A 13521-nucleotide genomic window follows, 5' to 3' on the forward strand; every position below is an offset into this window, starting at 1 on the left:
CAATGTTCCACGATTATCATAGATTGATCTGATTAAATTTTTTTAAAGTACAAAGAGGATGTACGATGAAATTGACCGATTGGGTGGAAACTGTGATGAAGTCTTAAATTGTGAATTCTGATTAGTTTAACTCAAGCAAGGGCCACCCCAGGTTCATATCGATTTCTACTTTCCGAATCTGAATCCTTGAACGCATTTATTCATTTATCATTGGCTACCGTCAACTTGTCTTTACCTTTCAGGTTCTCAATCATATTCGAATCATGGCACGCTTTTCCACCCGCTACTTCGTCATCTTCAGTCTGATGACTACTATCTTGGTCTTCGTCTTTCTCCGGCGGCCGAGCAGCAAACATCGAGATACAACGCGCGAACGTTCTGCGTCACCTAACCTTACTCACAACCTTCACAGCGTCAAGCGTAAACCATGGCACAGTCGACCACATGATTTCGTGCAATCCCAAGACCCTAGCCTTCCGAGAACCCAAGCCATGCGTGTTTTCCCTCATGCAACAGGTGAATCAGGATGGAGATCGAATAATCAAGACACTCTCGCTCGTTTGATCGAATGTCATCACCAACCACATTTGTTACATTGCACCCCTAAGGACAAGCATGTTGGTCAGTATTCCATGTACCTCTTGATTCCCTCTAGCTTCCTACGTGTTATCCGTTTCATACTGATAGCAGTTGATTTGCATTGCCCGTCTTTTCAACATCAGTCTTATTTGGCTCTGCTCACTTCGTACGAGTGGTTGATGGGATGTTTAACAAAAAGGTCACATTTCCTGCTGGTGAAGGCATCTGTTGGTCAAAGTTTTCCTTGGATGATTTCGTCTCTCGCGACATCCGGATTGCGCTTAACCAAGAAAGTCTTTAAATTTTTGTTCACAGGGGCTGACGCGTTCATATGGGCACTGAAGCAGCTTCAATACCCATACTTGATCATCGGAGGCGAGAGTCATGATGAGACGAATTCAAGGCTGGATCAAGTTTACAAACTGATTGGTGATGACGTCAGTATGGTGGTAGGGGACTTTCTGTCAGGTTGGCATTTGCACATTTGACCGATGCATATATGTTAGACCACACCTTGTCTAAACGGTTTTCTCCCTTTCCCTCGCATCTTCCACCCCTACTAGCCTCACATTGTCTGCAGAACGGTAGGGTCTGTGCAAAGTCAAACTCGAATCCCGAAGGTATCCCAAGTCACAAAATCTTTGTCTTTGATGGTACGTAAAAGCCCTGGTTCTTTTATCGACTCGCTTCTGATGCTTTGTTGACGTACTACACTTTACTCTTTGGCCCGAAATCTTAGGATTTGGACAGTACGCTTGTCTTTCTATTTTTTTTACATCTCTTCACTATCCGTCTGATTGATCTTTCCTTCTGAATCCATCACAACTTGCCACTCATACGATCGAAAGTCGGATTACTAACTGTTCGCTTTCATCTGGGTGATTCACCTGCTACCTACCGACGTATGGCTTTTTCTCGAATAGGGATATTGGACATCCACTTGGTCGACCGTGGCATCTCACATTCTATCCTCGTACGCTTGGTCTTCGGCTCGTATCTATTTTACGTTTGAGTTTTGATCAATTTGACTCATAATTTCCCTCCGGCTCCTTCCCTCGAACGCTTTTGACCTGGCGCATAGAGGAGGATTTGGGATTTACTTACCTAGGTCTAACCATTGAACACTACTGTCACCGATTCGAAGTTGTCCCACCTTCAAAGCGAACAGATAAGATCTACGTCTTAGGCCGTGATCGAGGATATTTCCATCCACCAACGCCTCAACTTTTCAGACCTACCATCTTCACTGAAGTGACAAACGCAACTGGTGTCAAATTTACAGTCGGAACAGTTCAGCCGGAAAATGAGTTTGAAACCAATTCAGATATTTGGCCGGGTTTGGATGATATCGGTAGTTCATCTCGGGATGAGTTTATGTCTGAATTACAACACCATCGTGCTTTGTTGGGAATAGGAAGACCGGTTCAACCTAGTACCCCTCTTGAAGCACTTTGTGTTGGAACTCCTTTCATTAACCGTAAGCAAGATTTGACTGATTTCCTTTTTACTGTTTTTATACCCTTGATCAAGTGACTTACTAATTTTTGTTCAAATTGATATTAGCTGTTTGGTTAGGTCGAAGATCAATCAAAGATCGATCAAAATGGCATTCACAGCATCCTTATCTGGTGAGTTTTGTTATTGTGGTGAAACCACCCTTTCACTTTCCTCTGACTATCATTAAACTCAATCCGTTTCTTTAGGCACGTTTCGATCCACCATACGTATATAACGTTCAGGATCATCGTGAAGAAGATGTACTAGAGGCAGTTCAAGCTATTCTTAAGAACCCTCTAACCGAACCATTTATTCCTGATGATATGAAGAAGGAAGCTTATTTAGAACGGTATGTTTGATTTTTTTAATTTATTTGTTTCTGTAATGAAAAGTATGTTGAATCTTTTGAAATCAGGATCGAGAATTTGATTAGGAAAGATTGGGAACAAGTTGCACATCAAACATCAAAATTGGAATAATCGGTAATTTTGGAGTGTTCATGATCAAGTGTTATATTATGATTTGTTTTTTTTCAAATGACCTCTCAGTAACTCAGTTTTGATTAAAATCTTTAATAATTTTCATTCTGAACAGATTTCATTTGAAGAATTACCATAAGGTACATACTAAAGCAACTGGTAAATACAAAAGTGAAAACTTGATGCGATTTAAGGTGGAATTTCGGGTTTCTTGATTTCCTGTTTTGTTTTAATTTCTCTTTACTCCATAAAAAGTATTTGTAGATTTCCTTTAGAAACCTAATCGTCATCCAATTTCCCAATGTCTATGTACTATGCATTCTTATTATTATTCCAAAATTGAGGAGTGTTGGGTTATGAATTAGATATAAGAGTCTTTATTTTGAAATCAATGAAAGAGAATGTTGATATTTTTCTTACCCATATTTGGCTGAAACTTCTCTGTTTGTTTTGCAAATACTGAGGACGACTTCATACAAGCCCGGATAACCAAATCACTGTGCCAGCAATGCGTCTTAACATGGACCAACAATGTGTGCGGTCAGCTTTGGATAGAGAACAAAAGGTAACGAAACAATTTATCATCAAAAGGCCTTTGGTTTGCAACCTCGAGAGTTCTCCTCCCGAGGCTGGTGGTAGGCCTCCGAAACCTTGCCCGATCGATATGAGTTTCATTCGATTATGCCTATTGTGCCACTTGAAACTCCAGTATCATCAACGTCACGTTGCTTCTTAAGATGCAACAAGTCACCATTCTCATGGAGAAACAAAGAGAGCATATGTCAAAGGTGGAGCACACGTCGTCACCGAAGTCAAGAGTTAGAGGAATATCCAGGTAGGGAACAATCACCACAAACTTTTCAATCTTCTTGACCTCAACCCATCTTCCTTAATCTTCTCGTATATATCTTGGATGTTATCCTACCTCCATCACTTGACGTTGCGTTGAATTTCATCTTTGGTCAAGTTTCTGTATAAAGAAGGACTTGGTCTTTGAATCTTCTTTGAATCATTTTGAGTTTCAAATAGACGTCAGAATTGCGCGAAATAGAACAAGCAATTTATTCGTAAGATTAAGGTTAAGTGATGTTATGCAGATTATAGCCATAAGCTTCAATTCTAATTGGATGTTCCCTGAACACTATGATCCAGGGGCTTAAACTTGGCAATGTCTTTGTGCGTAGGCAATTCATCCCATAGGAACTAAGATAAAGTGATGAGAGAGGTGCAGAGACACTACTTGGTAGGCAAGCAAAATCCAAGAAATAATCAAAGTTGATAGTCTTTTCAAAATTATCATCTCAACTTCAGATTGTTAGCAAACACATCAACTCAAATCGTTTCTCATGTGATACAAAAAACTTTCTTTTACATAATTGATTATAAACACTTTTGACATACAACAAAAAACTAAACTTGAAGAAAGTAGAGAAAGAAATGAAAATGCCAGAGTTGATTGAAGAAAAAGATAATGATGAGAGTTGTACTACAGAAGAGAAAGAAAACAATAACGATCTTAAGATGTAAAGAGGATAGGAAATATAAGAGCTATACTTGCAAATGATTAAATGTGAGTGTATAGCTATAATCAGATCCAAATCAACTAAATAAAAAATGGAACGAATGAATCCAATAAACGTAAGAACTCTTCAAAAGATAAATAGATAAAGGAGTGTAACAATAGAACAACAAATCGTCAATCCTCGCCATAAATCTTCATTGAGAGCTAGTAGAAGGTTGACTCCCATTGGAACCATGATGATCTTCATCTTTTTTAAACATAAGAGAAAACGATTCCGGTGTAAAAGTAGGAGTTTTAGCGGAAGCAGTTAATTCAAACATTTCTCTCAAAGCCGCAGAAGTACCATCATTTGGATCCCGACGATTAGCTTGAAGTAAATCGTGAGATTGATTCATACCATCTTGACCCAATTGAAAGTTAGGAAAATCCGGTGAGATTTGATCATCTTCCCTCATATTAGTAGCCCAACTTCTTTCTAATCGACGGATTTCATCTATATTCCCTGGCCCAGGTGCGCCAGGTGCGATAGTAGGAGTGTGAACGATTTGATATAATGGCGTCACTGGATCCTCGGTACTCGTTCCTCCTGGTGAAGGAGCCAATCCTTGATGTTGGAAAGTCGGCCCAACAGGAGGAATTGAGATACTCAAGCCACGATTCTTGTTCTTTCTAACAGCAGGGATTGCTGATAGCATCGGTTGATCAACCTCGGCAGGTCCACAATCTTGTGCATGAGTTGAGTTAGAAGCCTCTCTAACGTGTAATTGGACGACAGGTTGATCGTTTGATTCGTCTAATCTAGTCCGTTTAGCGATAGGTAATTGATTAGAAGGTTTAATGGTATCATCTCTCATCATCATCATCATTTGATCTCCTGAAGCTTGTTGCGAAGTAAAAGGTGTAAGGTTTTCATTCATCCCTTCTGGTAATGGGGAAACTGGTCCAACAGAATGATCTCGTTTTTTGCAGCCTTCGTTGGATGATCCTCTGTATTGAAAATTGTAAGATTGAAGACTTGGATTCATGTTGCTTTGAATTTTGAGAGGTAAAAGTGGAGAGAAATTGTAATTGAGGTAAGAATTTGATGACGATGACGATTGCATGAATAATTGTGTGAATTGAATATCGTCACTTACGTTTAAGAATAAAAAAAGTTTGTGTAGGTGAAACGAGGTGAAGTGAAACACAGTGTGGGGAAAAGACTTCTTGAAACAAACAAAGATAAAGTTGAAAAAAGATTTAGTTGATGATGGAACGTGTGTGTGTGTTTGTGAAGATGTGGTATAAAGCTCAGTAAGGATGATCAAAATTCGGGTGGAAATGAGAAGAGGGTCAGAATGTTATTTAAACCGAAATGGATTCCATCGAAATGTTTTGGTACCTGGTTTTATCGGCCGTGAAGTGTCCTGATTTTGAATGATCATGGCAGGACAATCGCCAAGTCATTTATTGGGCGGTTTAGATGATAGGACCTTCGCATGCGCTCATGAAGGACCCCATTGGCAGGTTGATCTGCCACTAGCTTCCATTTTATTCAACTAGGCAAAGTGTTGATCAGCCTTCCAGTGAGCAATTGGGTTGGTGCTTTGATGAAACGATTGAGAATGTGGGTATAGATCGCCCTCTGATTGTCGATCGTCTATCCAACTTGTAAAGCGTTCGATATTTGCTGAGTTTGACAATGTAACTCAACTGATAACACATTCAGACAATGTGCTTCAGCTCGTGATGTCATTTGCATACAACCTTCGCTCTCAATGACGAATCAACAGACAATGAAATGAACAACCTTCAACAACATACGTTGAAGTTTACGAGTTCGTTGTCTAATCACACATGGGTCTGCTGAAGAAGCACGGGCAAGTATGTAGTTCTTCCCCGTGCAAAAATCGAGCCGTTTGAATCTCCATCATCGTCAGAGATGGGAATGGAAGCTGCGTCATATTTGCCGAATCACATCCATCGTCCATTCGTTGAAATTTCATGCGTTCGAAATTTGTAGACTGACATTCACGCCCATCAAGATGGACTCGTGATGTCAACTTCGAGAATGGAGGTGGCCGCGTCGGAAGAGGAGCTTAGTTAAGCTTAGACGTCAACACCACTCAGCGGAGAGTTAAACCGTCCTCCTTTTTGATACACCCGATTTATAAAGAGAACCGTAAACGCGTTTGTTTAACTCGAACAACGAATGGTCTGCCCAAGGAGCTCTGGACATGGTAAGATCCCTTGCTGGCTTGACCATCAGTTGAGCTTTCATTTTCCAATACTTGAGGTCGACGTGATTTGATGAGGTTCAAGGAATGTGTAAACAGAAGACTGGGTCAAAAGATGAGTCACATCATACTACAAGATGTTGATCATGGTCAGGGAGTGCACAAACAACCGCGTTGAGGCTTCGACCCGGCCCTGAAGGTTCACATCCGGCCGCGGGACCCAATCCGGCCTTGGGTAGACGCAAGAAAATCCAAAAATCACTCAGGGTCAACCAGGGCACACCTTGAATTTGTTTTAGGTGCAAAAATGTGGTATAAATGCTATGATTGTAACCTATATTGCCATTATGTATCTATCAAAGTTTAGTTAGAGGCTATATGAGCATACCTGGACATCAAATGGAGCTCCTATAGTGCTACACAAACATCAAGACCTGTTTGACAAAAAACCTGTTCCAACCCACTTGGATTTTGGGATTTTTGCCAGGAAATCTTGAAACTCAAATAGGTTTGGACAGGGTTTTTCATATGAGTTTTATGCGGGTTTTTGACTTTTGTGTACTGCTTATGTTGAATGAGAAAAACTTTTTGTTTATCAACAGGGCCTCCCACATGCCTACAGGACATTTGTGACCAGGTTTCAGTGTGACACGGCTGGGAGTCGGGACTGACTGTGAATGTGTGTGCACTCTGTGACCCTTTATCAACACACCCTATCATATGTCAATGTGACTTGATTTTCTCCCCAGTGTGAAACCAGAAGCATTTAATTTTAAGGGCGCCTGAAGCAAAACTGTTCCTGCCACTTTTTCCAGAAACATAATTTCAAACTGCCATTTTTCTGGGGATGATGAATTAGAGCCAAACCATGTTTTTTTCCTGTGCCAGAAAAAAACTTTGACTCAATGTTTTTGAAAAACATGGCTGCAACCATTTTGCTTCAGGTACCCTAATGGACTGATTCTTGTTTGATGGATTGTTTGTTACAGGAGCACCTCAAGCCCTCAATCAAGGAACAATAGCAGTAAGTATATAAACCAATCCAAATAAACTAGATGGCCAATAGTTCTCGATTAAGTGCATGTGAGGGAAAGTCATGAAAATGTCCAAGTGTTTTGGGACACAGTCTTATATTGACAGCCTACTGAGTGACCATGTTTTTAACACAATACATCTCTAATGAGGGTCATCTGGTACAAAAATTCTTGGATCTGACATTGAGGGAAAGAGTGATATTGTTGCAAAGAAAGCCATCCTGTGTCATACAATACTTTCAGAGCTTGATTGAGTTTAAGAACTGCTTCAGCTGTTGAACCATTGACAGCATAGCCTTTTGGAATCTTGATGAAGATTATTGTACCTGGAATGCCATTCAAGAATGTAACCAACACATCCATCTGAATCACATCTAGATCTTCCACAACTGCAAATGTGCACACTTCAAAAATCCACACTTTGACCAGTTGGAGCATAAGTCTTGTTGTAGTTGACATCAAAAAATTGAAGAAACACTTGAGCACAAAGTCAGGCTTTGATTTTGAGCAGCTCACCTTCATCTCTGTGCTTTTTCTTGAATACCCATGTTGTTCCAATTGCACAATGACCCAGAGGAAGAGCAACAACATCACACACTTTTTGCCTTGTCATGTTCTTGATTGCAGACAGGATAGCTTGATCCTATTCCTACTTCTCAGAGGATGAGAGTGTTTTTTTGTAGGTTTTTTGCGGTGTGTTGGAGGAATTTGCCATGACAAATTTTCTTTTACTACCTTTAGGAAGGCCTTTGGTTAAATTGATGTCATTGGAGATATTGTTTGGTGATCCAGCCCTTATTTGCCACTCCAAGCCTGGTTTGAGTCTTTTGGTGAGGCATTCAGCAACATCATTGTTATCTCCTGACCCAGCTTTGTCTTCATGAGGAAAGGCTAGTTCTTCTTCTTGATATGTGATTGGTGGGAATTGGATCAGTTGAAACTGGAAGAGGTTCAGTGGGTTCAGAAGGAAATAAGCTGATGGCAACAGGTCAAGGAGTTTTGGTGCTTTCAGGAGATGTAGGACAAGGCATATGAGGTGTAGAAATCTTGTCCTGAACAAGCTCTTCAAGTTCCACATCCAGGGTTTGGGTGTTATCTCAAAATCCAAGCACCCAGTTCAATGTAGCACCATGAAATTACACCATTCAACCATAATCAAGTCTGACACAATAGTTTTTCATCCCAACTTGATAACCTAAAATACCCTGCAAAGATGGGTTGTCAAATTTTTGTTGGAATTGTTTTGGAATCAGAACATAAGCCCAACAAAAAAAAGGCTCCAGGCATGGATAATCAAAAGGACTGCCATACAAAAATCCATACACTGAGAGGCTGTTGGTAATGGCTGCTGGTGCAAAATTCTCAAACAACATGGCAGTAGTCACTGCTTCACCCCAGAATGAATATGGAAGGTTGGATTAATGAAGAAGTGTCCTTGATATTTCAGTGGTGGATCTGTTTCCACACTCATACAGGACTTTGTTGAGGTGTAAGAGGAGCATCTAAATGAGATGTTGCTCCATTCTCTTCGAGGAGCTTTTGAAAGTATTTGGACATGTGCTCTTCACCTTCTTCATTGATTAAACTCACACTTGTTACGTTATGAAAGGTCTCCACACTTCATTTGTGATACAAAAATTGCTGAAAGGTGTCTTCCACAGCCATGACCATGGTGGCTCTAGTGCAATGATTGTTTTTGTGAAAAGTGTTGGTGCAATCAGGAGGTTGTAGCTGTGGGTTTGCCTTTCAGAACTGAGTTGAGGTGTGACCTTTGAGAGTGTCATTGTATCAAGCATTGGAACAGTAAGCAGTGAATCTGGTTGAGGAGGGCCTAATGTGGTTTCTGTTTTTTTGAACATCCAATGTGATGACATCAGGATGTCACTTGTTGTCTTGTATAGCTACAAGACATGCCCCCAGAGCAGTGATAACCTTCTGCAGTCTTCACTTTATTAAAAAAATCAATCATCAAGGTGTTTTAACTTTTCCTCAAAACAATTTAAAAAATCAGTCAAAGGATCAATCAAGGTTATCAACTTTTAGATGAAGAAATTAAATTACTTAAACTTTGTAGAATCACTGCTGCTCGTCAAAATGGTCGTATTAAAAATCTACATGATAATACTTTTTTAGGTTTTTTAAGATTTGATATGTGAGTTTCAATTCTGGTTTTGTTGGCTGATATTGAAAATGGATGCAACAATCATCAGGTCATTGATTTTTCGTGATTTATCTTTGGAATTGTAATTGAAATGATCCATAATAGTAATAAATTAAGTTTTAGAGGATGTGGAACTGTACTTGGTATGAAAGGTGATGCTCTTCCATTTTCAAAAGCTATTGCGACAACAGTGGTAAGTCCAAATTTTCTCATGCATTTCAACACTTTGGGTATGCTCATTCTGAAAACTGATGTTCTTTTTCACAAATTGTTACGGGTAGATTGAACTTGATCATTTAAGTGGTCCGAATGCTACATTTGACTCATTTCCTAAACTTGAATTACCTACTGTTGATCAATTAACAAAACAAGAGTTGAGGTTATTTAATTTTGATAATAGTGGTGTACAAACCTACGACCCAACTTGAAAACCCATGAGAAAAACCCATGAAAACCCAACTTGTTTTTGGGTTTTTTTGACGGGTTTTTTTGATGGGTTGCCCTCAAAAGGTTTGAACACCCCAGCCCCCATCACAACCTAAAACAGTACAGTCACAGTTGTAAGACCTGTGGTCATTACATACACATAGACTTAATTATTAACATAGACTTAAGCATGGTTCTTATAGTTGTTTTCAATTCTTCTCGAGACTGGTTCCTTAGAGATATCGGGACTGATCTCCTACCCTCTATCCTTCGGAACCAGGTATAGTTCTCTCTTCTTTTCTATTTTCTTTCTTACTATTAGTCTTGTAGCGCTGAGAGATATCGGGACTAATCTCCTACCCTCTATCCTTCGGAACCAGACGTGTTCTTGGAGGTTTAGTAATAAAAGATCGGATCTCTTTGGGTTCTAGAAAACCCCTCGCTGTGCCTCACAGTGTCCCGTCCGAAGTATCTAGTGAAGGTTTCATTCGAACCTTACACTTTTTTTTTCTCAAACCCAAATCCGAGAATTTTTCTTCACGCCAATCAAACTTTAATTCAACCAATACTTCGAAAAAACCTGAATGCGCCACTCCGATTCCATTGACATCGACTCAACGGAGACCGAGGCGCTTCCTCAAACCTAAAACTACTCCCCTTACCCCACATTCGGTCATCGTGTATGACGACACGACGACATCCTCCTTCTACCGACCCAAAAGCTCCGCCAGAACCTTTGCCAGACCCTGAAGCTATCATCCGTGCTAATCGACGTTTACAACGCCTTTCTAGACCAAACGCCAATACCGCCAGACAAGTTGCTTCCCAGCAACAACCGCCGCTTACGCCATCTCGTGCTCGTACAGACCAGCTACCGCCAGCAACACCAATCCACATTCGCACAGATCCTGCCAGCTTGCCTCCATTGCCAGAGTCGCCAGACAAATCGCCGCTTTCATCTATACCGTCCTCTCCTACGCCACGACATCCGTCACCGAAACCATTCCCAACAATGGCAGACCAACAAACCAGACCAGACGACTCCAACACCGACCTCATGAAGGCAATTGTGGAATTGCAGCTATCCAGCAATCGTCGAATGGAAAAATTCGAAGATTTCATGATGAAGGCTGTTACTTCAAAAGAAACAACTTCAACTGCTCCTGATCCTACAGACAACAAACCGACAGGTGCGATCGATTTTGCCAAATTTCGCACGGCGGATGGTCCTGTATATAAAGGTCCCTATCGAGACACCGACACTTTCTTATTATGGTATTCATCCTTGAGAACATTTCTCCGCACTAAAGGTGTAGTGTTAGACAGGGACCGAATCATCTTGGTTGGCAGCTACTTGGAGGAGCCGAACGCTCACTCATTCTATGAAGGAGGCTTGGATGGGTTCCTCAAAGGCACTTGGAGGGAGTTCCTCACCAAACTCTTCGCTTCTTGCTTACCGGGTGATTGGAAAGACCGCCTGTATGAAAGAGCTCAACATCTTAAAATGTTGCAATATGAAGATTTCATCACGTACAGTACTCGAGCCCGGCAAATTCAACTCTTAATTAATTTTGACTCCGTTAGATTAGATGATCATCAACTAGCAACATTTGTACAGTATGGTATGGTAGAGGAGCTGAAGACGGGGGTCAGATTGTGGGGTTTCGGTAAATTCACCAAGGACTTCACTTATAGTAATTTTGAAAATCAAGTTGAAAATCTCTATGTTTCATTGGTGGCTTCTCACGCGATTACGAAGAAGACCAGAACGCCGGCGCCACCTATGACAACTTATAATCGCCCTCGTGTTTCGGCCAATCCGACTCATCGCCTGACTGACGAAGAATTCAATTGGAAGATTCACTCGTACCGCGATAGTATCGGGCAATGTCATTTTTGCAAAGGTTTCTGCGGTAGTGAGTACCGGGCATGCAAGGGTCCTTACGTTCGAGAAAAAGTCGTATTCCCTCCTGGATACGTCGCCCCACCCAAGCCAGCCAACTACATCCCCCCTCGCGCGAAGTCTGCGCCACCGGCATCGTACAAGCCAGCAGGCCGAGCGACGCAACCTCCAGCGGGTCGAGCAACACCATCGTACGCTAGAGTAGCAGCGGCATCTGAATACCCTGAACTTGACGAAGCCTCGGTGGCAGCCCTGCAGGCCTTAGACGAAGAACTAGATCTGGCCGAAGCCGAAGGGTACGTCGCCACTCCTAAGCCACCTCGAGTCATCTTAGAGTTCATGCATCACGGCGAGAAAATCAGAGCACTAGCTGACCCGGGTGCCGAGGTCAATCTCTTAACAGATCGGGTGGTCGAGCGGCTTAAGCTACGACGAAGAGAGTTAGTACGGCCAATGCAACTGAGCCTCGCTGTTAATACCGAATCACCTCCACCTCCTTTGACACACTTCACCACCTTCAACATCGTCGAGCCTACATCGGGTCAAAAGTTCGATCGACTGTATTGCAAGATAGGAGAGGTTGGAGGAGAATTTGATATGATTTTGGGAACGCCGTTTTTTAATCTTTTCCAGTTTTCTGTTTCTATTAATCAAAGAGCTATTGTGTGTGAACAAACGGGAAGAAAAATTCATGATTATCGAGTGTTAGAAGAATTAAATGAAAAGCTCACTAAAGTGACAATTCCCCGCGTAATAGAACCTCGTAAAGATTATACCGCCCCTTGGGAGAGACAATTGAGTGAGAAGGAGAGTGTTTCAATGTTGAGTGAAAAAGAAAGGTTAGAAGTTGAGATGTTTGAAGAATTCCATGATTTATTTCCTGCGGACATACCAGCAGTATCAGATGAAGCAGAAGAAGAAGGTCTTTTTGTCGATGGATCCTTTCCAGAAAAGCTACAGAATGAGAACTCGAAGATACGACATAAGATAATCTTGAAAAATCCTGACGCAGTCATTAACGAGAAGCAATACAATTATCCACCTAAACACATGAACGTGTGGAAAAAATTAGTCGATCAACATCTTCAAGCTGGACGAATTCGAAGATCAACTAGTCAATATGCTTCACCGAGTTTGATTATACCAAAGAAGGACCCTGCCGAACTTCCGAGATGGGTATGCGATTACCGTGTCTTGAACAGCTTGACCGTGAGGGACCGCGCGCCACTACCTAATGTGGACCGGTTGGTCAGGTTAGTAGCTACTGGAAAAATTTTCTCCATCATTGATCTCACAAACGCTTTTTTCCAAACTCGAATGCGTGAGGCCGACATACCTCTGACGGCTGTACACACACCTTGGGGACTCTACGAGTGGTGTGTGATGCCAATGGGCCTAACCAACGCGCCAAGTACTCATCAAGGTAGACTAGAAGAAGCTCTTGGAGAATTACTGAACACTATTTGCGTTGTATATCTTGATGATATTGTTGTTTTTTCAAACTCACCAGAAGAACACGCCATCCACACACGAATGGTATTACAAAAACTACGAGAAGCAAATCTTTATTGCAGCAAGAAGAAAACCAAGATGTTCAGAGATGAAATCAAGTTTTTAGGTCATTGGATTTCAGCAAAAGGTATCAGAGCAGATGACGAGAAAGTAGAACAAGTTTTGAATTGGAAAAGACCTAAATCAGCAAAA

General features: G+C 41.3%; 2 protein-coding genes across 2 annotated transcripts; one reads left to right on the plus strand and one right to left on the minus strand.

The window, feature by feature from the left end:
- Positions 1-916: 916 nt before the first annotated feature.
- MELLADRAFT_77054 (family 18 glycosyltransferase) lies at positions 917-2890 on the plus strand (the record flags this gene model as incomplete). The annotated part of the gene is made up of 8 exons (XM_007406771.1): positions 917-1047; positions 1143-1232; positions 1319-1328; positions 1503-1552; positions 1661-2056; positions 2143-2207; positions 2283-2425; positions 2492-2890. 8 exons carry the CDS (start codon positions 1023-1025, stop codon positions 2553-2555), a joined length of 843 nt encoding a protein of 280 aa, XP_007406833.1.
- Positions 2891-4271: 1381 nt separating this feature from the next.
- On the minus strand, positions 4272-5102 carry MELLADRAFT_95264 (uncharacterized protein; the record flags this gene model as incomplete). Its single annotated transcript, XM_007406920.1, has 1 exon — positions 4272-5102. One exon carries the CDS (start codon positions 5100-5102, stop codon positions 4272-4274), a length of 831 nt encoding a protein of 276 aa, XP_007406982.1.
- Between the last annotated feature and the right edge of the window lie 8419 nt (positions 5103-13521).

This window comes from Melampsora larici-populina (genome assembly GCF_000204055.1).
Source record: "Melampsora larici-populina 98AG31 unplaced genomic scaffold MELLAscaffold_7, whole genome shotgun sequence".
NCBI classification, from domain to species: domain Eukaryota; kingdom Fungi; phylum Basidiomycota; class Pucciniomycetes; order Pucciniales; family Melampsoraceae; genus Melampsora; species Melampsora laricis-populina.